The 26,774-nt window shown below is 37.9% G+C and overlaps 1 protein-coding gene across 3 annotated transcripts in view; it reads left to right on the top strand.

Annotated features, from left to right (window-relative positions):
• The window catches only part of Efhc2 (EF-hand domain (C-terminal) containing 2), a 188,001-nt gene that overhangs the window by 150,135 nt on the left and 11,092 nt on the right, over positions 1-26,774 (top strand). For all 3 annotated transcript variants that reach the window (XM_006527706.4, NM_028916.5, XM_017318631.2), the window contains 3 exons: positions 7,027-7,224; positions 8,572-8,664; positions 21,538-21,643. In XM_006527706.4, the coding sequence (XP_006527769.1) occupies positions 7,027-7,224; positions 8,572-8,664; positions 21,538-21,643 (397 nt within the window). The remainder of the gene's footprint in view (positions 1-7,026; positions 7,225-8,571; positions 8,665-21,537; positions 21,644-26,774) is intronic.

The following is a 26,774-nucleotide window of genomic DNA, read 5'->3' as shown; positions in this document are numbered from 1 at the left end:
CATAGGAGGGTGGATGTAACTGAGCATCAGATGAAAACCCTTTAAAATGTTCCATTTTTTTGCGCTTAAAATTGTATTTCTGAAACATGATCTAAAAGGGAGAACTTATAAGCATAGATGAATATTTATATGTACAGGTACTCATTAAGACATTATGTTTGTAAAATTTGAAATAAAGCCATGAGATATAAAATAAAATAATTATATTTTATAATTATTAAAATGTTGTAATGATATAATATTTGGATGTGGGAAGACTGATAACAATGAAATGTTATAGTATTTGTGAGGAAAAAACAGGTTATAAAATATATCCATCTCAATTTAGAGAATAATGAGAAAAACCCTATATAGAAAACAGATTGGAAAGTAGTGTACCGTGCATTTGTTTGGTTGTGTTGAAGTGCCAGGAGTGTATATATCCTCCTTCCTTTATTCCTTCTCTTCCATCTCCCTTTCTCCAGCCCTTCTTCTCTCTGTTCTTCCTACAGTGAGAACATCAAGTAGTCTAAGCATTTGTTCCTTCACTGCTATAACCCCAGCCCCCATTTTCCCATTTAAAATCTTATTTTTATATATTATTCAAATTCTTTACAATTGTAAATATCATTTTATACTAAAGTTTTTAGAAAAAGACTCTGATTATTTTATTTGCACTTGTTCGATAGCAGGGAGTTAAACTTCTGAGTTGTTTATAAGCACACAGAGGGTATTGGCCCCCATGTTGTATTGAGCTTATGTACAGGGTTTACGTGGGGGGTCATCATCCCTCTAGTCACTTTATCATTTTGGAATGTAGAAGCAGGAACATTGGGAAGTAGAGGCCAGGCTGGGATATACAGCAAGACTCTTCCTTCTCTAAAGCCAAGTAAGCAGTGTTTACCTGGAGACAAATGATCCCTGGGCACTGGATAGTCTCAGGGAAACTAGGTAGCAGAAAACAAGGCCTTTGCTAAAAATTGAAATGCTTATTTATCCGTTTCTACCCACACTGCAAGTTAATCATCATCTCCCAGATTTCCATTTGCTTTTCCAAAAAAGAAATATTCACACAATTTAAGAAACAGTAACAACAAAAATCACTGTCAACTCAATTCATTTAAATGCTTTGTCCCAAATGGTGGAATTATACCTGAATGTTTTGAAGGCTGTCTAAAATTATGCCTCTGTGAAGAATATGGTGTTAATAATGTACAGCAGTTGCTCTTAACTGCATGAAAAGATCTTTTTGTTTGGCTACACTCAAACAGCCCTTGTTGAGTGCACCAAGACATAGTGCATTTCAAACTAAATAAATTAAAATTATCATGTACATTCATTCCACTCCATGTCAAAACAGGGAAAGCCATGGCATTTGATGTGAAATGAGATGAGACTGGTAATAGAGAGAAAATAAGAGGCTGCTTACAGTTATTTGGATTAAGAAATCAGGGTCAATGATTTTCAATACAGATGCACCTCTCTTAGAAAATATATCCAAAAAACAGATTTACAAAGCACATGTATTTGGCAGTAATTATACTGTCATAAGATTCTTTCATTTCAAAAGGATATATTTCAAGGTTCAGTGTGCTTATTACTGTTAAGATCTTGACAGAAATGGGTGGAATTTGCAGCTACAATGTTGGGTGCCACTGCCAAATACAGATAACCAAAACGAAGATAGCCTGTCCTTATGTGTAACAAGAAATGAAAGAGTGCTTCTAATTTGATTTCTAAAAATTTCTTATTGGTGTGGTTTTGAGATCTAGCCAGTAGATAAAGGAAGGCCTGCCTGGAGCTTGTTAGTTTATCCCTTTATACTTATTCTCTGAATATGACTATTTAAAACAAGCAGACCATTTTCCCTAGCCATTCTGCAGACAAGTTCTGAGATTTCAAAGTCATTAAAAATAGTTCCCTGTCCTCCAAGATAAATTTACTTAAGAAAAGTCACTTGTCCCATTTAATGCAGCTTGAAACAATCCCCATTATAAAATGTGAATACTAAAATTTGCTCTCATTTATCGTTTGGCATTCCAGTCACTATGCTAACTGCTTTTCATAGCTTTCTAACTTAATCCTAGGTTTTCATGTCTTTAACAAACAATTTATTGTGCAGGGATTAGAATATTCTAGGGACTATGTAAAGTGGTGCAGATTTAGCACACTGAATAGACAAGTAGTCATGGTCTTTATATGCAATTCATTCTAGATGGTGTGCAAAGACATTAAGAAAATGAGACATAGACGAAAGTGTGATGGATAGAAGCAGCAGAAAATAGCTGGGAAGAGGTTGGAGTTCTAGAGGAAGCATACAACTTTTAACAGGGTTGATCAGGGAAAGCTTTATAGACAAGGTGACATCTGACCAGATGAGAAGATGTCCAAGGTCTAAGCTGTTAGAAATTTCTTAGAGAAGAGTATCATGGCTAGAAGAAATGGCAACGCCAGAGGTCCTTGCCTAGCTTCTTTGAAGCAGAGCAGGAAGCACAGTTTGGAAGGTTAAGGGCATGGGGAAGAATTAGAGGGTCATAGGGATGAGTTATAAGAGGAACATATTAGAAGACCAGATCGGCTTGTTTGGCCCTGGAGGCATCAGGAAGATTTTGGCTTCTTAGATGGAGAGATGATAAGCACTAGGAAGGTCTAACAGAATAGTAGCATGGTCATACTAATATCTTGAAAGGATCCTGAAGCAAACTAATCTTCTCTGACACAGATGCTTGTGCCCAGTTTCACTGATAGAGACAGGGGCTCAGAAGGTAGAATTGGTTTACCGCTCACTAGGGATCATTGGAACTAAAATTTTAATGCAGTTCTGAGTAATTTTACAGTTTAGGGCTCCCCCAATCCCATTAAACTACACCATTTCCCAGTTCAAAACAGGTTCCTCGCCTTGTAAGGCAAAGATCACTTTCTTATAGTCCTAAGTGACCCTCTTCTCTTTGCCTCTCTTCTGGAGTTCTTTGGCTTCGGTGGCATGGGTACCATGTTGCATAGCTTTTGAGGAAACCACTTAACAGCATATGTTCATAAATGTATTCTGTGAAGATGGTATAGCCTAGCTGTGAAGATGGTAATGGCCTAGCTCTTTAGTGAGGCTGATGAGTTTGTAAATGGATTTAAACTACAGTTAGGCCTTAGCAGAATCTCTGGTCATTTGTTTTCATCTCTCTTTCACCTGACATATATTCTGTCACCTACATCTGCCACCCTCTGCTGTCTGGCAGTGTCATAGTCCAACAGTATGCCATGCAGGGAATGTTAATAACAATAAAGTGGGGATTTATTTGGCCTTCAGGTAGAAGGAAAGCCTGAGGGATCACAGGATGTGAGCAGCCATGTGTAACTTATGATTAGAGGAAACAAAAACATATTTTATTTGATGAGTATCAAATTGAAAGAAATTAGAAATGATGCTAACAGTCATCAAAACTGTTGCTTGCTTTAATTTAGACCCAACCAGATTTTTTTGTTACCAGGCCTTAGAGCCTAAGTCTTAGGCTCTTGAGGCCTTGTTTATGCTAAAACTCGTTTTTCAAAAAGTATACTTAAAAGGCATTGCTTAAACTTTAACGATTTAATATGTAAGAAAATATTCCAAGGTCCAAACCTTTAAAATGAAGTTTTGATTCCCAGTTGCGTGACTAAATGAGTCTAATGGAATTGAAGCATCTCAAGCTGGTTAGCATTGCATGGTTCAGGACTCTGCAGTTAACTCACCACTCTCCAACAGCTTGCCATTCTTTCTTCAGCCTTATGATTTTAGTTACAAAACGGGAATCATGTCAGTATACACTCTAATATTAACTAAATAATACTGTTATCAACATGGTATTAAACTGTAGAAAATGTGAGTACTGGGAATGTAATGCAGTGTTGGTAAAGACAAAAGTAATTTGATATTGGAATATTTAAGATACCCAAGTATTATTAATTATCAAGATAGAGTTAGTAGGTGAGATTAAAAAAAATAATTCATTTTAGTTGTAATTATGTGTGCTTTAGTTGTAATTGTGTGTGTGTGTGTGTGCAACACACACACACACACACACACACACACACACGAGTGCAATTCCCATGGAGACCAGCAGAGGGCATCAGATTGCCTGGGGCTGGAGTTACAGGCAGTTTGTGGGTGCTAGGAAATATACTTGGTTCCTCTGCAAGAGATAGCTGTAAATGCTATTAACTGCTGAACTACATACTAGGTAGTTTTTAAAGGGTATTTTTATTTCTCTTCAGTGACTGGATAGGAGTTGGTGAGGTAGAATGTCAGTTTAGTTTTCATTTGAGGGTGTCTAGATGTTTAGATGAGGGCTATCTGTGATTGATGGAAGCTAGACATTAGTTTTTATGGCTTTGCAAAGCCAAAGTGGAGTGTGAAGAAAACAAGTTGACAGTTCCTTAATAGCTTAAACACTGATTACTGTATAGTCCAGACATTGTATTCCTGAGTATGCATGTATTCCAAGCTGGAACCAGGTGCCCAGTTAAGCATGACAGCATTTATCTGTAATCCCAGCATTTGGAAGGCTGAAGCAGGAGAATTATTGTGAGTTAGAGACCAGTCTGGACTACAAAATGAATTCAAGACTAACCTGGGTTATGAAATAATCTCAAAGTAAGAATAAACAAATTAAGTATTCAAACAAAACCTTGTTCACAAATATTCATGGTAGCACTGTTTACATTAGCAAAGGATAGCAACAATTTAGGTATTTGTGAATATGCCAATAAGAAAAATATAGTATATTCATACAATGAGATATTATTCTAATGTAAGAAGGAATCAAGTACTTAGACATGCTACCATGTAGACGAACCTTGAAAACATTGTTACATGAGAGAACCCAATAACAAAAGCATACATATGATTCCATTTAATAGGAAATATCAAAAATTGGCAAATCTGCAAAGACGGAAAGCTGATTAGGGGCTGCCAGGTAGGGGAGAAGGCTGGTAGGAGGAAGGAAAGAATAGCTGCTTAATGGCTATAGTGCTTTTGGGGGTGATCTAATGCACAGCATTACTCAAATCTTAAATGTCAGGAACGGTACATTTTATGCTGTTTATACTGTACCACAATAAAAAAATAGAATATACTATTTTGCTAAGATTTTCTAATTTTTCTTGTTAAGTTTGCTGAAGTTTGGCAATATGTTTTGAATCCTGAAGAACATGGGAAATGCAGGGTAAAATAGTAGCAGCCACCATTTGGACATCTGTGCATGGACATCCAGGTGGAGATCCTGGGGTGGAGTCCCAACTCTCACTCTATAGCAGCCATACAAGCAGCACTTCAGAGCTGGACTGGGCCTCTGTTTCTACTGTGGGGTGGCTTAGTTGTGTAGCTTTCACATAAAGCCATGGAATGCTGTGAGATACTGAACTATTTAAAACAAGCATACAGGGAGCCCAACAGATATAAATTTGAGCTTCAGTGAAGCCAGGATAATTTCAGTTTATACAATGAAAAAGAAAATAAACTTTTATGATCTGGAGGTGCTATAATAAGTTTAGTTAGAAGTGTATTGAAAGTTTCTAGCTACTGTTGTGCATGCCTTTTCTCTCTTTCTCCCCTTTCATCCTTCCTTCCTTGTTCTTTTCACTTCCCGCCTTCCCTCTCTCCCATTCTTCCCTCCATCCCTCCTCCCTTCCTTTTTTCCTTACTTTCTGTTGTGGGGGTACAAACTTAGCTCAAGGCTAGAAATCATTAATCGAGTTCTTGTCTAACATGTGCAAGGAACTAGCTCTGATTCCTAGCTCTGCAACAGAAATGTGAACAACTGCTTTTCCCATCTTCAAAATATCCTTCTAGTTTATTGAGCTACAAATCCTGTGCCCTGGGAAAACAGAAACCCAAAGTCAGTTACTATTTCTTGTAAGGAAGATGACAAGACATTGAACTAAGTTATATACTTAGTGATAGGTATTTAAACAACTAACTTTGTTATTGCAGATTTTTCTCTTTTTTTAAATTTTATTAGATATTTTCTTTATTTACATTTCAAATGTTATCCCCTTTCCTGGTTTATCCTCCGAAAACCCCCTATCCCATCCCCCCTCCTCCTGCTCACCAACCCACCCACTCCAGCTTCCTGGCCCTGGCATTCCCCCACACTGGGGCATAGAACCTTCACAGGACCAAGGGCCTCTCCTCCTATTGATGACCAACTAGGCCATCCTCTGCTACATATGCAGCTGGAGACATGAGTCCCACCATGTGTTTTCATTGATTGGTAGTTTAGTCCCAGGGAGCTCTGGGGGTATTGGTTAGTTCATATTGTTCCTTCTATGGGGCTTTAAATCCCTTCAGCTCCTTGGGCACTTTCTCTAGCTCCTTCATTGGGGACCCTGTGCTCCGTCCAATGGATGACTGTGTGAGCATCCACTTCTGTATTTGTCAGGCACTGGCAGAGCCTCTCAGGAGACAGCTATATCAGCCTCCTGTCAGCAAGCTCTTGTTGGCATCTGCAAGTGTCTGAGTTTGGTGATTGATTATGGGATGGATCCCCAGGTAGGGCAGATTATTCTCAAAGTGAACAAAATATTTATCTATATAGTATGATGCTTATTATTTCCCATGATAGCGTTGATGTCTTTTTGATGTTCCTATAAGAATCTGAATTAAGTCAAAGAAAACAATTGCTGGGCCTGATAGCACAGGTCTGTAATCTGACCTAATTGGGAGCTGAGGAAGAAGGATCTCAAGTTCAAGGCCTGCTTTGAATGTAGGTGAATTCAAAGCCAGCCTAAGTAAATTACTGAAACTCCCCATCTCAAAGGAAAAATAATAATAACAATAATAAGAGGACTAAGGTTATAGCTCAATGTTAAAAGGTTTGTTTCCCATGTTAGAGGCCTAGATTAAATTCTTAGTGCTGACAAAGGAAGGAAAATAGTATCAAAATAACTAACAAAAATAGTTGTCCCCTGAGACATAGTGAAAGTTTTATAAAATGGAATTTGAACCTGATTAACAGACAGAAAATATTCTTCTATGTCATTTTGTGAATGTTGTTCCTTCTACTTTATTTGCAGAGATATCCTGATGAGTATCACCATGGGGAAGCTCATAGACCAGGAGCTTATAACCATTGCACGCCACTACCGTGTGCCTGAGATTATGGATCCAGACTTAGCATACTTAATTGCCCGGGCCCATGAAAAGTTCAAGAAAAATATATTTGAGAATTTTGACATGTTCATTTATAACTGTGTGTATGAAGACAGAGAAAAGTGAGTTTTGTTTTATTGATTCAAATAAATCACTTAAGTTTATGTGAACTTAAGTAGTAAAGAAATGTATGTATTTTTATGAAAATGGACAAAGAGCATTTTTAGCAAAACTATCTTAAATTATAGGAGAGGGGACAGATAGAGGAGATCTTCTATCTTTAAAATGAATAGGCTGCCCTCTTTCATTTTCTTTTGTTTCTAGGTGCTTTTGACTAAAATAGAGTAAGATGTTATAGGGATTAATGATGATCTGTCATCTTTATATTATTTTGGTACTAACTAGGATTTGTAAACTATGGCTTTTATAATATACAGGGCAGAGACCTTGCAAATAAATCTTCTATGGATTTGGGGTGGGGGAGGGACTATTTCTTTTTCTAAAATAATGAAACTCTGTGGGATCTATTTCTAATGCAGTATTAATATGTGTTTAGTTTTACTAAGTCATTAAAATTATTTTAAAAAGGTTTTTGTTTTCATTTATGTGTTTTTGTATGTTGTTACTCTGTATGTATGTGTACCTGTGAATGTCAGAAGAGGGTGCTGGGTCCTCTGGAGCTGGAGTGACAGGTGGTGGTGAGTCACCATCATGGGTGCTGGGAGCCTCTGAGAGAACAGCAAGCATTTTTAAACACTGAGACATCTCTCGAGCTCCAGATTATTTTTTATACATAGCTTGATATGTGTTTGGATTCTAGATCTTGGCATCTTTATTGCAAAAAAGGACCAACTTTCATTATTATTATTATTATTATTATTATTATTATTATTATTATTTGGATTCTAATTTTGTGTGTTCATGAAAGAACACTGGTTGACTGAGAACACTGGGGAAATTATTCTGTGTGAAGTAACCTTTGGCTCTCCTGTAGAGAACATGACTTGATTCTGAGAAAATCAAAGTGAAGGCCCCAGTTGGGTTTGGGTCCAAGGAAAAGTAAAAAAAAAAAATACGCCCAAATCATATTATACTTGTGGTGGAGGCTCTAAATGCCTGTCTAATTAGGAGATGTTTTCAAATATCAAAATGAATTTGACTAATGGTCAAAAAATGTTCAGTTACTTAGAGCAGCACTTATGGCTTCAGCTTTAATATGCTGTACTACTACCTACCAAGAATTGGAATCTGATCTTGGAAGGCTTTTCTGAGAATAGTCTGGTCACCCCTGAAGTGGAAACCATTGATGAAAAGCAATATAACTGTTTTTCCTTACTTTCCATTCCAATGCCAGCTTTGATACTTTCATTTTAGGATATATCTCATTTATATTTCCCTTCCTATAGCATATAACTCTTACTAACATGGCATACAGTTCATAAAAGCACATTTACTTTCTTTGAATACAGAAAAGGTGTATTACCCACCAAAGACATCAGAAGGATGTGCAAGTCTTCCAGGCTACCTCTGGATGATGACTTTCTAGATTGCTTACTGTCCAGGTAAGTGAAGATCCTCTTTTCAAGGAGACCGAACTTTATGGGTTTTTTTTGGGGGGGGGGCTTTATTTAATTATCTTTCATTTGCTCTTGACTGTTTTGATCATACCATTGATAGCCTACTTCTGTATAAGTATTATAAAAGAAAACTTAGTCATGATTTTAATTCTTAAAATGCCTGTTAGGAATTATTATTTCATCTTTGGACATTAATGTATACATAAACATGGGTTCCTAAGGCAAAATGAATTATATGCCTTTATTGATTACGATTTTGTCATAAAATTTAGGTCAGGCTTTTGAAAGCAGTAGTGACTAGTGTCTAAGGACATGTAGTAAGAAGACCTATAGTTAGGGATACTTGCTTGTCTCCTTGCCTCCTTCTCTAGAGCCAGGCATAGAACAGATGATGGTGCCATGAAAGGCACTGTCACTATACTGTCCTATTTTCATCATTTATGCTGAAAGTCCTATGCTGTTAGTCCAAGCTCTCTTGCTCTCTGACTCACATATCTTGATCATTCTGAAAATTTTCCCTTTGGCTATATATGATCATTGCTTTAGATGCAATATTTCATGTACTTTTTGAGAACAACTTATAGTGGACAGAAATACTACCACTCTTCCTTGTACATGAGATGTTGAAGTTTAGAAAAAGATGGTATTTTGCCCAAGGTTACAATATTCTAGAAGAAGATCTGGAACCTGATCATTGAACCTTCCAGTTCTCACCCCTTCTTTCTGATAGTTTTGGATCATTGTGTACAAATAACCAGCATATTAGGATACCTTAACAATTCCACCTCCATTCCCTGCCTTCACAGACTCATCCTTTTCCATTACCACCACTCTTATTCTGACCTGCATATCTTCCTGCCCAGTGCAGGGGTTCATTATTGATCATCTACCAATCTCTGCAGTTCTAGGTCTGTTTTTACACATAGCAGCTAAGTACATTCTAGAAGCAAAAATGTCCTTGTGTTGCCCTTTTTACCTGACTTGCTATTTCTTTGTTGTGTATAGAAAGATAAGTTATTCTGTCGTTAGCTCAGAACTTTTTGTTTGAGTATGTTCTCAAACAGGTGTACTGGAGAGTCTTCATCTGAAATAAAACGTAAAAGTAATGGGAAGAAAAAAAAATAATTCCTATGCTGGGGAACTGGGATCTAAGTTATCAGAAGAGGAAGCCAATTCAGATAGATGTATGTGTTCAGTGAACTGACCTAGAGGAATTCTCTAGAGAATCACCACCATGTATTCTTCTCTTTTCTTTTTTTGATTGCTTACTTGTTTAGGTCTATTCCCTTTTATTTGCTAATAGCAGTGTTGAGGGAAAGTAGAACATCCTGATGTAAAGTAGTCGAAATAAAGTAGACAACCTAGGAGTCTAAATTCTCTATAGTCATCATGTTCCCAAGTCCTCCAGTTTCTTCCCCATAATCCAGAGAAATGAGTTATCTGATGTTTGCACATATATGTGCTATCTTCCGACTTTTTTTTTTTTAAATCTGGCTGTTTCTTCAGTAGAAAATAGCAACACAGACATGGAGCTGTGTTTTGTGGTGATTCTTTTTCTAAGAATTCTTAAAATTCTATGTTTTTTTTTGTTCCTTACATAGTAATAAAGAGTTGTGACTTGACCGTTGGTCCATTCACACATGGAAACCTACTTCTATTTTTTTAAGGTTTATTTATTTATTATATGTAAGCACACTGTAGCTCTCTTCAGATACTCCAGAACAGGGCATCAGATCTTGTTACGGATGGTTGTGAGCCACCATGTGGTTGCTGGGATTTGAACTACAGACCTTCAGAAGAGCAGTTGGTGCTCTTAACCACTGAGCCATCTCTCCAGCCCAGGACACCTATTTCTAATGTTTTTGATTTACCACCTGGGAACAAGTAACAAGCTGCCCCCCAAAAGTTGCCAGTTTGGGCATTTCATGTTGTCTCTTAAGTTCTTTGAACCACTTATAGCTGTGCAAACTTATACAAGAGTTTTGACCTGTCCAAATCTCAAATCCCTTCCCAAAAATTGGATCATCAATTTACATCCTAATATTTCCATCCTCCTCGTTCCGAAGAGTCACTGAGGTACATGACACAGTACCTGGTACTCTCTCTTGCCTGGAAACTAGGAGCCAGAGGAAACTAAGCCTGAAGTGACAGTTTATATAGTGAACTTCAAAACTAAACTGGAAGGAGCCTGTGTCTATTATGCTGGGAGCCCTGTTTTGTGATAGTTGGATCTGGATGCTTTTCATACATTAAGCTGTCTCCTAGTCAGGAAGCTGCAGATCTTTATTAGATTATCTCTTGATGAGCTTGAGGATTTGTTCTGCTAGAAAGTCCAGTGATGTGGGAGCCTGGCCCTGCAGGACCCCAGAGTTCTTACACAATGCTAAAGCCAGCAACCAATCATCCTCCCATTCTCTCAGCAGACTATTTTGTCTTTGTCTTTATGATTTGACATTAAATTAAAAAAGACTATTCTGCAACTTGTTTTGAAATCTGTCTCAAGCTCTGTATGACTGCCTCCATAGCTGAGGAGGTCATTCCTCTCCACTGCTGAGTGGACCATGTTCAGTCTAACTTTGCTTCTAATTGTGCAGTGACCCTTCTCCATACTCAGGGGAAACTTCAGACTAATCAGATTAGAAAATGGCTCATTCCCATTCCCTTCTCCATCCAATGTGCCCTGCCATGATTTGGGTCACATGCTTGGTGTTTTGCGTCATCTCCGCAGATTCCTTTCAAACACTGCCCTAATTCCTAATGGGCCCATCAGCCTGCAGCTTACATTTAGATTCTGCATTCTTATTGTTCCCCACAGACTGCACAAGGCTTTACAGAGCTTGACTAGAGTCTCTTGTCTGCATAGCCCTCTTCATGGCATGCTAACCAGAACCCCCTTTGACGTCTGCAGTCCCCCATGGGAGGCAGGCATGGAGCTTGTTTTTGCTCCATGCAAACTGTGCCCAGGGTTGGGAACTATTACCTGCCTTATGGTGAGGCTGAGTAGCTCCTGAAATTTGTGAATTCAGATCACAATATTAAAAGCACGGTGGCTACAGAATAGGACTCTTCTTACATTTTCCCTACCCCTGTGTTTGGTGGCAAGATTTCTCTTCTGTTTCATTCCCTTTGTCTTTAGGACTCAGCTAGGTCTTTTTCTTATTAGTACAACCAAAGATGCAGTATGGACTTCAAAGTCTTCTCATTGGCAGTGGATTCAGGTCCTAGCAGTTTGTGTTTTAAGAGCTGGTATGAATCCATCTTTATCAGCACCCAAGTTCATTTCACTAATTCAGCATATTAGACTTCAGCTCTATTTAGTGGTGGCTAGTACCCATTAATAACAAACAATAGTGACATTGTATTAACATAGTGTTACAAACCTGAGAACACTTGGTGAAGAGCCTGTCAAAAGCTGTATTTTAATTGATGATGGGCATTATTCACCATTTCATAAGTGCAAGCTTTGAGATATGAGAGTCACTGAAAAGGGGTGTTCAATGCCAAGTTGTAACTCAGTATGATACTAAACCCTTGCTTCTATTCATGCTCCTGGAGATAGGACTCTGACCCCTTCATCTTTGAAGCCTTGGAGACTTGTTCTTTGCTGGAGCACTGTATGTGTCTTGAATACACTATATCTAACTCTAAAATCCAACTCACCAGCACTCTAGTTTTGTGGTCTTTATTTAACCTCCTTGAATTTATGTTTAGATGTGAATGTCCTTACGTACTTCTGAGCAAGACAATTTCCTTCTTAAACCTCAAAATATGAAGGGAAATCTTAGGTCATTCCATCATGTGATCCTTGTAGAACTAAAGAGTAAAAAAGGTGGCCGACTCTAATTTTGACATTTTGAAACTAGATGGGGAATTCAAATGCAGTCTTCTCCCAGCAGCTCTGCCACAAGCTAGTTTTTTATAGCTGGCTTTGGGTCCCATAGAATGCCTTAGAACTGGACTCCCAAGAGAGCTGGTGCCTGATCCAGAAAGATCAGTTAAAATGGAAAAAGTTAACAGGGCTTTAAAATCATCTCATTATGATTTGCTTAGCCCTGTCCCCTCTTAGAGGCAGAGCTCAGTCTCAGGCAGTTTTCTCCAGTAATACCTGGCAGTGAGGCTGAAAGGCAAGCACTGAGCCATGTGGCTATTGTTTGGGGTACTCTTGAGGTCTTCATAAAGGAGTGCATGTTTTTCCTTACTGTTTGTTCTAACAGTCCCTTCCCTCTGTCCCATTCACTCCTGTCCTCTATCTTCACTGTGTTAAATATGCATACCCACCCAGGGCCTTTCTGTAGGTTCAAATGCAGGGTGACTTGAGGTTGAAAAAAATCTGATAGAATGGCACACGATGTAGAGTCATTCAACAGAGAATTGAGTATCTGTATAGTCCATATTTGGCAGCCATTATCCATCTCACAAGGTACCTCTAAATTTTCCATGTAGAGATGGAGCTACTTAGAAATAACCACTTACTGTCAGCCCGAGTGACACTATCTTGTCAACTGCACCCACCACAGTGGCCCAGAGCTTCTCCTTTCTTATGCATCTGACATTACAGACTTCTACCAGGTGTTTCAGAGCACACTTCCTGGATTCTGAAGTAATGGCCACAAGCTAAGTGCGATCATGTGTCAAAGTGAGGCTTCACTGCCTTTCCCTCTCTTCTGGACCATTTCCTAATTGGTGAGGTAGCCAGTATAGCAGAAGAGGGGGCAGGTTCGTCTTCGATGAAATATAGTGCCCACTAATCCTTCCACCTCTGTGGAGGGTGAAAATAAAGCAGCACAGCATTATTCCCTGTGGCAAGGGGTGACTGGCTTCTGCAGTTCTTGAACTATTCATCATTCTTGGAAAGGGGAGCATGAACATCAAACATCCCATTAGACTTGCTTCTAAGAACTCCCACCTAGCAAGGCCTCAGAAGGCATGTTTGGGGGCTGTTATTATGTAGAAAGGAACTAGAGAGATTGCTTTCCCTCCCCCTTCCTCCACAAACATGTCTCTTAGTTTGTATAGGGAAGGAGATGGTGGATTGCTAGAGCATCAGAGGGAAAGAAGAATTTATGGAGGCTTTAGGAAAACACTTTAGCAGTGGGAGCTGGCACTTGAATATAAGGAGGCTGACTTTTTAACAAGCATAGAAACACTTAAAAGCCAGAATTAGCCTTGCCCTTTAGGGCAGTCACCCTGAAAGGCTATGCACTGATTTCAACAATGTTGCCATAGAAAGTTCTTCTTTGGAATTGGCTTCAAAGCCCTTTCAAATGAGTTTCTTCCTGAGTGGCAAATCTCCATCCTTTGACTATAGATCACAGTTTTAGCAAAACCAAATGTCCTTTGGTGAGGATTAAAGTAGAAACTCAGGTGGAGAATCTGGACCATGTTTTGGATTGAAAGCCTAGTGCAATTATAAAATGAAATCTATTTTCTGTAAGGTTCATAGGCTTTTCCGAAATCCTTTGAAAGGATGTTTGAGACTTCCAAGTAGTTCCATTAGTCATCAGACAAAGATCTTTCCATGATAAGTGACAGAATCAATAACCTTCAGGGGCAGCTCTTTGGTTCTGAGTGACCTGTCTGGCCTCACTCCCCTGACATTCAAACTTTTCTCTATTTCTGAGCTGTTTCCTTCCTCCTTCTCCAACCTGTCCTGGTTTTAATGCCAAAAGGGCCTCGTCTCTAGATTTTTCCCTTACATTCTTATATGAAAACATGATAAATAGTGAATGTAAATATATACTGTAATAACAAATGATGGCATGAAAAAAATTCGCCGCATCAATGGTCCAAGAAAAAAGCTGTGCTCAGAATTTAAGAGCAAGAAAGAACAAAGAGAGACTAATTCCAAGAGAACAGGATCCCAACTAGGAATGTCCCTGACTTTCCAAGACTGTTACTCCTACCTTTACTATTGGGAGAAGCATGCTTTGAGGTCACTTCATCTGTTTTAATGCCCTTTAAATTTTTATTTGTATAAAATTGATACATGCTTAGAGTCAGTGTAATCTAACCATCAGAAGCCATGTTAACCTTTCTAACTACTTCTGTAATTAATAGAGTAGCATGTACATACCGCTGTATTTTGATTTATCAAATTTGTCAATAATACTTACTAACCTACTATTTTGATGATTACTGAGAAGTTAGCATAATTATGATTCTATTTTTATTTTTATTTCTATATGCTCTGAAGATATTTTCTTTATTCCTGGTATTCTGGACGTTTATGGTGGAACTTAATGTATATATAGTATGTTTACTACTTTTTGGGGTCTTCTAGCTTGGAGACACTTCCCTTTGTTGCTGATGAATTTTCTACAAATAATTTTCTCTATTCCTGCTCTGATGAATAGCAGATTGCTTTCCCTCCCCTGTCCTCCACAAACATGTCTCTTAGTTTGTATAGGGGAGGAAATGGTGGATTGCTAGAGCATCAGAGGGAAAGAAGAATTTATGGAGGCTTTAGGAAAACACTTTAGCAGTGGGAGCTGCTCAAGTGTGAGAATTTCAAGTTTGGATATTTTGTCCCCTAAGATTTTCCATTTTAATTGGGATGTTTTTTTTTAATTAAGGGATTTCTTTGATTTTATATTCCAACCTTTCCATGGAGTTGTCTTTTTCCTACCATATTTTTAAAGCCAAGAACATGTGTTTAGGTCACATGTTCCTTTCTTGTAGTCTTCTGTTTTCTTTTCATAAATGCAATGTATTTCTTCATTTTACATCTTGCTATCTGCTTCCTGATCAGTTTTTATTTCTCTAGTCCCTTTATTTTCCCTTGTTGTCCATTTGATTTCTGTCCTTAATGTTGGATACTTAGTGAGGACAGGAAATGTCTTGTTGACAATGAGCTTCGTTGCACAAATTCTATCCTGTCACTCCATCTTCAATAGGGAGTACCCAGAAATTGGAATCTGAAAATTTCTCCAGAATCATTCATAGTATTGCAAGAAAAAAATCGTGTGTGTGTGTGTGTCTGTCTGTCTGTCTCTGTGTGTATGCTTTCTGCTGCAGTAAGAGGTAGGATGGATTGAGAGAGGGAAGGAGAATCTAAACCTGGTAACTGATATTCTAGAAGTGGGAAAGGGGTAGGAAGGGAGCAGATAATTAATTCGTTTTTGTTATTTCATTTAAGTTATATCTTTAATATTGTGCTTACATTTTTCTAATAATGTATTTTTTCATTCACTTTACATCCCAATCACAGCCCCCTCCTAGTCCTACCCTTATAAAGCCTTCTCCCCATTACTTCTACCCCATCTTTAAGAGGGAGACCCCCCATACTGGAACATCTAGTCCCCAGTAGGACTTGCCACATCCTCTCCCACTGAGGCCCAACCATGCAGTCCAGATATTCAATTGTAGGAAACAGAGATTGAGACATCCTCTACTTCACTCTTTAGGGGACATACATGAAGACCAAGCTTCACATTTGCTACAAACATATAGGTTACCTAGGTTTACCCCTTCATTGGGAGGTAGTCATTCTTTTTTTGCATTTTCTTTGACTTTTGAGTCAATGTTTCCTATGGAATCTTCTGAACCTAAGATTCTCTCTTCTATCTCTTGTACTCTGTTGGTGGTGCTTGCATCTAGGTGATCATTTTAAAATTCAGAACATAATGTTCTCCTCTGCCTCCATATGCATCACCTCCCTTGGACTGGCACTTCTTTAGCTTCTTTATTTCTCTAAAGCTAAAACCTTTCCCAACTACTTACTACACAGGGAAAGATACCTATAGTTTTAACTTGTGCCTTGAACCAATTCTTGGCTTCATTGACAGGCTTTATTTCTGCTTGATTAATGCATAGTTTATTCCCTGAATCTCTTGGGACTTCTGTGGGTTACTGAATATCTGGGCTCCCCTCCTTGGTCACATAATGCTTCAGCTTCCAGTCTTCTGCTCTGCCAAGTCTGATGTTAATCCTAGATCTGCTTTTCATCTTGCAACACATTTGAAACCCCTTTTCCATTGCTGTCCTCTCTGCTTCCCAGCTGTCTTTGACGTTGTGTATATTTCTTTTGTATTCCTTTTTAAAAATTTTTCTTTATAGGTAAAAGGAGAGAGTTGGTATAAAAGAGAGGGAGAAAATTTTGTGTTGATTCATTCTGATTGACTGACTACTTCCCAAGAACAAAATATTCTTCCCAGAAGCCTCAGCCCATCTTTCTCTCTCTCTCTCTCTCTCTCTCTCTCTCTCTCTCTCTCTCTCTCTCTCTCTCTCTCTCTTTCTTGGTTTGTTTGTTTGTTTTTGTTTTCCGAGACACGGTTTCTCTGTGTAGCCCTGGCTGTACTGGAACTCACTTTTTAGACCATGTTGGCCTCGAACTCAGAAATCCACCTGCCCCTGCCTCCCGAGTGCTAGGATTAAAGGCGTACACCACCATGCCCAGCCACTTCAGCCCATCTTATCTCTTTAAATCAAAAGATTATTTGTTCTTCCTATCTCCCAACCATTTGGGGGTATTCCCACATACACAGAGGTTTTCTGACAAGAACTAGAAACCTTACCACATTAACTAATAGTGTTTAAGCCTGGCTGTGGGACTTGGGAAAAATAAAGCTTTTCATTTCATTACAATTTTTATACATATCTAAGACATATACACTTGTATCATCAGTTTTGTTCATTCTTATCATTTGATTCAGAAGTATGTCTCATAAATATCCTTCTAAGTAGATAAATAATTAGATATATTGAATCTTACATATCATGAGGTGGGAAAGAAATTGGAGTGCAGTTGGGAGATAACTAGGAGACATGAGCAGATATCAAAGTTAGTTACAACAAAATCTAATAGGTCTTCCCTTAGTAACTTGTAGACATTTTTCTGAGTTCCAGTGCAAATTGAATTCAGGCAAAGGGCTCCAGCTAAGATGCACTTTGGGAAAAGACCTTCCTAAGGGAAGCAGTTATTTGAAATGAGTTTGCATGGACAAAAGGAGCAGAAGGTACAGAAGACCTAAAAGAGCAGACAGGGTGAGAGTTTTCAGGTGATGTTTGTGATCAGAGATGTCAGCAAAGACCAATTTAACTCAGCTCTTGTATACCCTGCAAAGGATCTCATGTTGTATTCTAAATGCAGTGGGAATCCATTGGATGATTTCAAGCAAGGAAGTAATTGAATGGCTCTATAATTTAGAATGAGTTCTCTGATGGAGGACGGACTAGAATGAGTTCTCTGATGGAGGACAGACGGCTATAGCATAAGAGTAGATAGAAGGAATAAGCCCAAGGTGGGAAAATTACTCTAATACTAGTGAGTGGTGAAAGTGGTTTGAGATTAGAGGTTAGTAAAAGAGATGGGGAAGTTAGGTACATTTGTAATATGTAAAGACTGCTCAGTAGATTGTGTGTGTGAGGAGTGGCATTGGATGTACCCTAGATCTAGTTTGGAAGTATCTTGACTGGTTACCAAATTAGTGAAATATAAAAATTCTCAATTCTAGAATTGAATGAGTGCCTTCTGGAATTCATGGTATGGGAATTTCCTGAAAATTACATTGTCTTCTGTGAAAACCAACAGAAACAGTTATTTCATTGGTGATTGCATCTAGTTTCCCAGTCTTTTAAAATAGCATGCACTTTTAAAATATCATCTATATAGTGAATGACTGCCATATCTTAAATCTTCAGAGACTCCCCCCTTGAACTTTAGCCTCATTGTCTCTATTTTTTACTTCTCATTAGAAAATAATATATATATATATATATATATATATATATATATATATATATATATATATATCCCAAGAAATGGCTTAGTAGTTAAGAGTATTTGCAACAATTCCAGAGGACCGGAGATTGTTTTCCAACACTCATGTTGGGGAGTTCACACCTCCTTGTCACTCCAGTTTCAGAGTATCTGATGTCTTCTTTGGGCCTCCATCAGCACACATACATGTGTTACACACCTACACAGGCAGACATATACACGCATGCACATACATTTAAAGTTTTTTGGTTTTTGTTTTACAAAATCTTTCCTAACAGTACCATATCTGAAACTAAACACTGGGTCTTGCCTCACTCTTGTAGCCCTGTCTGGCTTAGTTGCTCAATCATAAGCTGTCAAGTCTTTTGCAAACATATATTGCTCACCACTATTGTGTGGGGTGTGTATAGTCTTTTGGGAAACCTATATTCAAAGTGGCATCCAGAATGGACAATTCTTCACTATTAGCACTTTTGTCTAAACCACCACCATTTCTATGTGGAGTACTTGAGAGAGATTACTAACCACTTCTGTGGTGACCAGAGTATTCTACTCATAGCAGTGAGATTGTTTGAATAATAAAAATATATTAGGGCCTATTTTAGTCTTTTTAGGCTGCTACAAGAATATCCCATAGATTAAAACTGCTTTTTAAGATTCTGGCAGGTGAGAAACTAAAAAACAACGTGCCAACCTATTTGATGTCTGGTTGAGAATCATCACCTGCTTCTTGAATGGCTCCTTTATACTGTTTCCACACATGGCAGAAAGAACAAGGAAGTTATCTGCAGTCTCTTTGCTTCTATTCTATAATCCTATTTATTTCTAGTAGTTTGTATGGTAGTTTGACAGAGTGTATGGAGCTCAGGCATGCCTTAAACTTATAGCCCACTCTATCACCTTTATTTACATTCTGGGTGGTGAAGTTACAAACATGTGCTATTGTGACATACTCCTGTAAACTGATTTCAGGAAGGCTTTCCCCTACATCTCACTTCCTGTCATCACATTGGTGCTTAAGTTTCACTGTAGGTATTTGAAAGGGACCTGATCATCCAAAATGTTACAGGTCTTAGAAGAAAATAGTCCAGTAGCTCCTAGAGTTTCTTAGAACAGTCAAAAGATGCTATATGATCTTCTTCTCTGACCTCAGGTCCCACTCAGACTATTAAGAAATGTTTTCTTCAAGACTCTCTGTAATGGAACAATTCTCACCAAACATCTTTAGTTGAGTTTTAGTAGTTCCCCAGAAACATACACAATTAAAAGACATTCTGTTTCCACGTTTTGACTATAAGTATGCTCACAGAGATGTCCTTTAAAAGAGTAGAAATGATGAGTGAGCTAAATCTCAAAGAATAAACAGTGGTAGGGGCCAGCATGTTGGAATTGTATCCCAGAATTTTTGGCCAAAGAAAATGTACCCAAAGAATTACAGAATTCCCTTTCCTGTTTTCTAGGTACTCTGTTTATTCTACTCTCTTTAGATGGATGAATCTATATTACTTCAGCTTGTAACATTTTGTGTGCTGTGATTTTTTTTATGAATTTATAAATATGAGATACTTTCTTAACACTTTGAAAAGAACCATCTTTTGATTAGTTGTGCACATGTTTTTGTTTTTTTTTGTTTTTGTTTTTGTTTTTGTTTTTGAGTAGAATCCTGGAGCAGTGTGCTTGGAGTGATATCTTTTTCATAACTTTATCGTTTCCTTAAATATTGGTATAATGAGATCAATAAATAATTTGCCTTAAAATTTGGCAGGATGTTGCCAAATTTAGGAAAAGTGGCTTAAGGTACATTGAGAAGCAGTTAGGCACTATTTGGGTCATTACAATTATTATCTTAGTGATCAAAACTCTGTTATGTAAAGTTGAAGATGAATTTAAACAAGTATCCATAATTTAAGACTGTTTAGTTTTGATCTAACTTTTATGGTGCATGATAATAATTTGTTATCCTTTGTTCCAATTAAAAATTGGCTTGTTTTTCTGATTATAAATTGAAATCAATTCAGGTGATATGGACTAGTTATAATAAGACAAAATCATCATTTGACTTTCTAGAAATGATTTTCATATATGTATATGTATATATGTATGTATATATAAAGTATATTGTTAGTATTGTCTTTACTGCTTTTTATATAAATATAAATATAAATCAGAATAAGAACTGCACATATAGGGCTAGAGAAATGGCTGAGTGATTAAAAGTGTGTTTGTAATACTCTTGCAACTGCATTTGCTTCCTAGCACACACATCAGGCAGGCCACAGCTGCCAGCAACTTTGGCTCTAGGGCATCTAATGCCCTCTTCCGGGATCCATGGACACTGTACTCACATGCATATATGCATACATAGACTTATGCCACACACACACACCCCCACACACATGTATAAATAAAAATAATAGAAACAAAAGAAATAATCTTAAAAACTGTGCATACTACTTTATAACCTTCTTTACACTCTGTCAAGAACATATTTCTATTATCTCTAACATGGGTCGAAATAACCCCTTTTAATGGTTACATAATAAGTGACAAAAATACCTTTTTTATGGTTTTAGAGCTTTATTGTAGAAAGGCAGGGGGAAGGAGAAAAGGTAGAAAGAGAGAGGCTGGCCATGGCCACATGGAGAGAGGGGGGAAGGGAGAAAGAGAAAGAGGGCTAGAGAAGAGAGTAAGAAAGGTGAAAGCTTATAGAGAACAAAAATACCTTTTACTTTTTGAAAAAAATCTAGTAGTAGTAAAAACTAGTCTTAAACATTTAAACAATATGTAATTTCAAACTACAAGAGAGCTTCATTTTATTGACATCTATCAACCACTAAAATAAAATAAAAAGCCCTTCAAATATTCTTAACAAAATGTAGTGGTGGTCTTGGCTACCAAAATTTGGAAACTACATCAAATGTTTATTGAACTTCTACCAACTACTACCACTGAAAAATTAGGTGAGATCCCTGTTATCAAAGAATATATATTCTGGGTAGATTAGAAGCAGATAATCAGCTAATAAGAAATGATGATAACATTAGCTACTGAAGCATTCTTGATAATACTTTTTAAGGTAAAAGTTAAGCTGTCATTGTGGTCCTATATTCTATACACTGAATCAAATTATATGCTTTCAGGTTTGAAGACAAAGACCATCAAATAAATTATGAGATATTTTTCTCCGTCCTGAACTGGAGAATGAATCCAACACCGGATTTGCAAGCCCCGCCATACCTTAAAGAGGTAAATTTTATGCTTATTTTAGAAATAAGCTACAGCTACCTCTGTTATATTTTTAAGATCATGTATCTTTAAATTATTTTCCATGGATTATAGTAGCAACACCATTGCTCTTGGAAAGAGCATTTTCTGGGTATTTCTGTTGAAGGCTAATTCACTTTCCATGCTGAGCAAATATATGGCCCAGTTACATCCAATTATATAGTAGATGAGATAATAGGTTATACATATAAAAGATATAAGCATCTTGTCAATGGATTTTGGTAATATAATTATAATCTATAACAGCAAATCTCAAGTGATGTCTATGTCATCTTAGTATATCTGTGGCTTTGTGTGCAGGTTTACCCTGTGTGAAACAATAGAGTATGGGGATTCACATTTTATGCTGGAGTCAATCTGAAGAGAAAATTCCAATAGAAAAAAAATGTTTAGTTAGGAAAAACAAAGTTCATGTGATCAGATGGAGGCCTTTAGTATTGTGGATTTATCTTCATTCTCTAAGATATCTTTGTCTTTAAGGAGAGGGCAGGCAGGTAGTAGTTTGTTTGTATTTTAGCATGCTCCAGAAATTTATTTTTTGGGGGGAATATCCCTTGATAAAGCAATTGTCAGTTAGTTGATAATCTCAGAAAACAAGCATTTATTCTGTCTCTGCTGTCCAGATCATTCTGGCCTGAGCTTGCCTAGTGCTTCTGGCAATAGGCCTCTTAAGCATATAGCTTCTCAGGAGTATTAGGGAAAATCTTAGAACTTCCAGTTGGTTGAGGGACAGTATTGGCCAATAGAGGTGGGGTTGAAATCTGGCACACTCGCTTATCTAAACAATGTCAAGTGAATTAAATTTCAAGCTTCATCCACTTGTAGATATAATACTCTGATAAATGAAGGATCCACTCAGCACATTCTCTGCTTTGGTCTGGCATTCAAGGATAATATCATCACTCCCTTTGAAGGAGCCTGTTCCTGAAGTAAAATCAGTACACTCATATTTGGGGTTTGAATTGATGCAGCCTACATAGGATGCTGGGGAATGAAAGTATCTACTTCTAAGTCAGAACGAGGAATAACACATCATCTTGAGGAGGTCTCATTTGACATTTCAGAGATGAATAGTGAGTTAGTAAGGTAGGATTGTAACATGATGTGGTGCTATGCAAAGGCATTTCTAAAGGAGTGCTCTGGGACATGTCCCAGCATGGCCCTGGAGAAATTCCTATGGCTAGAGTGAAGGCTTATGGGGAAACCTAGGGAAGAATGAGGTTGGAGATGCCTTTAGGGGTAAGCGAGCTTTGAATATTATTCTGGAAGGCCACTAACAAATATCTATTTTTATTTCTTGTTTTAAAATTATTGTAATTATACACATTTATGAAATATAGTGTGGGAATTTGATATATGTGTACAATAGTCAAATAATGGCAATTATCATTACTTAAGAAAATAGAACAGGTTGCTATGCAACCTAGGTTCAATAAGTAGCTGAAAAATAGCCTTGAACTCCTGATCTTCATGCTTTGTGCTAGCATTATAGTCACACACCACCACATACATCTGGATGCTTAAATTTTTTTTCAATCATTTGCTGCATTTTGCAGTACTTTGAGATCAAATTCAGGGCTAAGCAAGCTAGGTCTTTCTTAGACAAGCATTCTGACTACATTTAAAATTGTTATAAGATGTACTATTGACAAATTATAAGTATTATCAAGTGTGAAGTGGAAACCTTAGGGTTTTTGGAAAGTCAGTTATGTTGGCTGGTATTTGCTGCAGCAAACACATGAAGGAGTGCTTTCCTGAAGTGGACATGGGTGAAAGAATAAGGCAGACTTGTGAAGGAACATTTCCCCTAAGCATACACAGGAGAGAGGATGTTCTGCTAAAGCAAGCACGTGAAAGGGCATGTGATGAGGAATTCTTTACTAACAACATTAGGTCCACCTTACATTGCATAGTTAAGCTCCATTTGTCAGGACTCCATAGGAAGAAACACACCAAAAAACTTCTGGTGGTATGCTACATTTTCTTGCTGCTTCTGCAGACTTGGGCTGATTGGGAGAGTGATGTCAGTTGAGATAGATGCACATGTTGAGGCAAGACATGTGCTAAGGCAAGACCCATAGAAGAAACATGATGTTTTGAGGAACTATAAAAAGGACTCAATAGACAGTGACTGGAGGCTGAGCTTGACTTGTTTATAGAGCTAGCTATGCAATGCTTGTTGGCCTCAAGTTTTCACTGATCTTCGCTTTGTTGAGAGAGGCACAGCTAAGAACTTTCCCCAGCCTTCCTGTTGGCATTAGTCCTTCCTGGTCACTCATGCCAAGGCTGAGACCTGGCTGTCTCTGCTAGGTCATACCACCACTGCTGATTCATCCCATATACAGCCACCAAACCCAGATACTATTGTGGATGGCAACAAAAGCTTGCTGACAGGAGCCTGATATAGCTGTCTCTTGAAAGGCTCTGTCAGTGCCTGACAAATACAGAAGTAGATGCAGACAGCCATCCACTGGATGGAGCACAGGGTCCTCAGTGAAGGAGCAATTGTTTTCTATCACCTGCATCAATAACTTCCCCAGAAGCATCTACCTTTTCATAGGTGTGCCCTTTCATGGAGCTGCGGGGGTTGGGGGTGAGAGGGCACAGATCAATTGTGAAGTTCTTTGATGTCCCATTGCCGAGTAAAACTATTAGGAAGTTCTTGGTGTCTCATTACTATACACCAACCACTAGTCAGAGATCTTAAAAGCTCTTAGCTTGTCTCTCCATTCTAGAAACTTGAGGTGGTAGATACTTTCATTCCTATTTTAGAGGTGAGAACATTAGGAAACAGCAAGTATATGGTAGAGCCAATTTTAAGTCAGATCTGTTCTACTGCAAAGAGTAAACATGGAAAATATTGGCTGGAGTATATAGCTCAGTGGCAGTATATGTGTTTAGAAATCACAAAGCCCTGAGTTTATTCCCTAGTACCTTCTATTCACTGTCCCCTGCCATAGAAAGAAAATTTCTCTTTTTGGTATAAGTATTGTTGAAGATATTGTAATCAGTTAACCAAAGTCTAAGATACCAAGGGAGAAGGAAATCAGTACTGACATTTGCCCTGGTAACCTGGTACAATTTGGGGTGTGGTCAGTATTCTACCTTTCCATTCTATTCTGTGTTAACTATCATGCACTTGTCTTATTAAGACAGCTTCCATTGTTCTGAGTCTGCTTGGTCATCCCTGGGCCTGACCTTTCTAACCTGAATCAATTGCCCCCCTGACCCTTAAGCATCCTCAGCTACATAGCCAGAGGGAAGTACTGACAGGGAAGAGAAGGGAGAGAGATGGGAAAGACCACCTCCCTTCTTGCCAGTCACATCCTCTAAATGTCACATCTTTTAACCTCTGCTCAGAGGTTCATAAACTGCTGATCTAGGTTCCAGTAACTGCCCTCACATGCTTCTTCAGACCCAGGGGGTTGTTCTGACTATTTGCTATTAACAGTCCCTGGAAACTGGAAGATTTCCTGTTTTGTCCTCCATCCCAGCCCCCAATCCATCCTATAACATTGTAAAGGCTGTCCATCTTCTATACCTGCAGATTCTATCTCTGTGGCCTCAACCAATAACACCTGGAAAATAATCAAGAAAAAATTGTGTCTACCCTGAATATTTGCAGATAATTTTTCCCTTGCCATTGTTTCCTTAATGTAATGCAACTGTTTTTTCATAATATAGACATTTGGTTAGGTATAAGATATCTAGAAGTGATTGAAAATGTATGGAAGGGGTGGGAGAGATGGCTCAACAGTTAGGAGCACTTATGGCTCTTGTAGAAGACCCATTGGTCCATAACCATCTTTAACTCGAGTTCTTTGATGACCACTCTGGGTACTAGGCCTGTATGTGGTACATGCATTCATGCAGGCAAAGCACTCATACACATAACATAAAGTAAGTTTTTTTTTAAATATTAAAAGTCTGTGGAAGGCTTGTGTAGGTTCTATATAAGTACAGTGCCATTCTATGTAATGACTTGAGCATGCATGGATTTCTGTATTATGGGTGGGTTATCCTGCAACCTGTCTACTTTAGATACTAAAGGATGAGGTAGTCAGTGTATTAAATTATTTGCCACTTACTCTGGTTGTGGAAATACTCTTTTTCCTAAGGAACTCTGAATGATGTATGTCCTTATTTTTACTGATTGACAACTTTTCTTGTTCTTTTTCTTGCTTTCTGTTTCTCTTTTTTCCCTTCCTCCTTCTAGTCTACCACCCAATTAACTGTTAGACATTTCAGGATTGATGATTCAGAAATGTGGTCATACCACATATATTTATTTATCTGTTGTTTCTACTTCATTATGGAGAATTCCTCCAGTTCAGTATGCATAGACCTAAGTCATTCTTGATTAGGTAGAGTGTGGTTATGTAACAAACAATTTAGCCAGTAATTTCCCTGTTGTTAGTCATTCAAATTGTTTCGACAATTTCTTGCTTCTGAAAATGTGGTAAATTGTTACTTTAATTTTTATTTTTCTAAAGACTATTGAGCTTAAATAAAATTTAATCACCCTTTGTGCTACAATACACAGTAAGAAAAATATTTTTCCACAACAACTCAGTATGTAGATTATAATAGAATAAATGTTTCATGGAAAATTACTATTTTCACTACATATGGAACAACATCTTTTCCTTTCTTATTTTCCTCCCCATCCCTTTGCTTTTCTCTTCTCCCTACCCCATCTCTTGTTTTCTCCTATTTGAATGTTGTTCCCAAGTCATTAAGTTGATTTCATCACCCACAGAAAAATCACCAGCCAGTATGGGAAGGCCAAAAATGTATAGTAGTTGTACATCCATGTTATCATCTACCATCTCTGTTGCCTGGCATCATTTCTGAGCCCTAGACCTAAAGGACTTCAGATAGTAAAGAAAGTACAGTGTCATAGACTTCAGTTCAAATCATGTTTTCCACTGTCAACTGAATGACTGTGTACAAGTTTCTCAACCTTTTTCCATCTAAAAAAACTTGTTAAAGGTATTTCTTCCATTAAGGGTGTCATGGGGATTAAGTTGCTATACATGGGCACTTGCAGCAACAGTGAGAGCTTAAATGTTAGGTCTTCCTTTTCATTATA

The sequence above is a fragment of the Mus musculus genome, chromosome X, assembly GCF_000001635.26.
Source record: "Mus musculus strain C57BL/6J chromosome X, GRCm38.p6 C57BL/6J".
NCBI classification, from domain to species: domain Eukaryota; kingdom Metazoa; phylum Chordata; class Mammalia; order Rodentia; family Muridae; genus Mus; species Mus musculus.
This window is presented reverse-complemented; position numbering and strand designations above follow the sequence as displayed.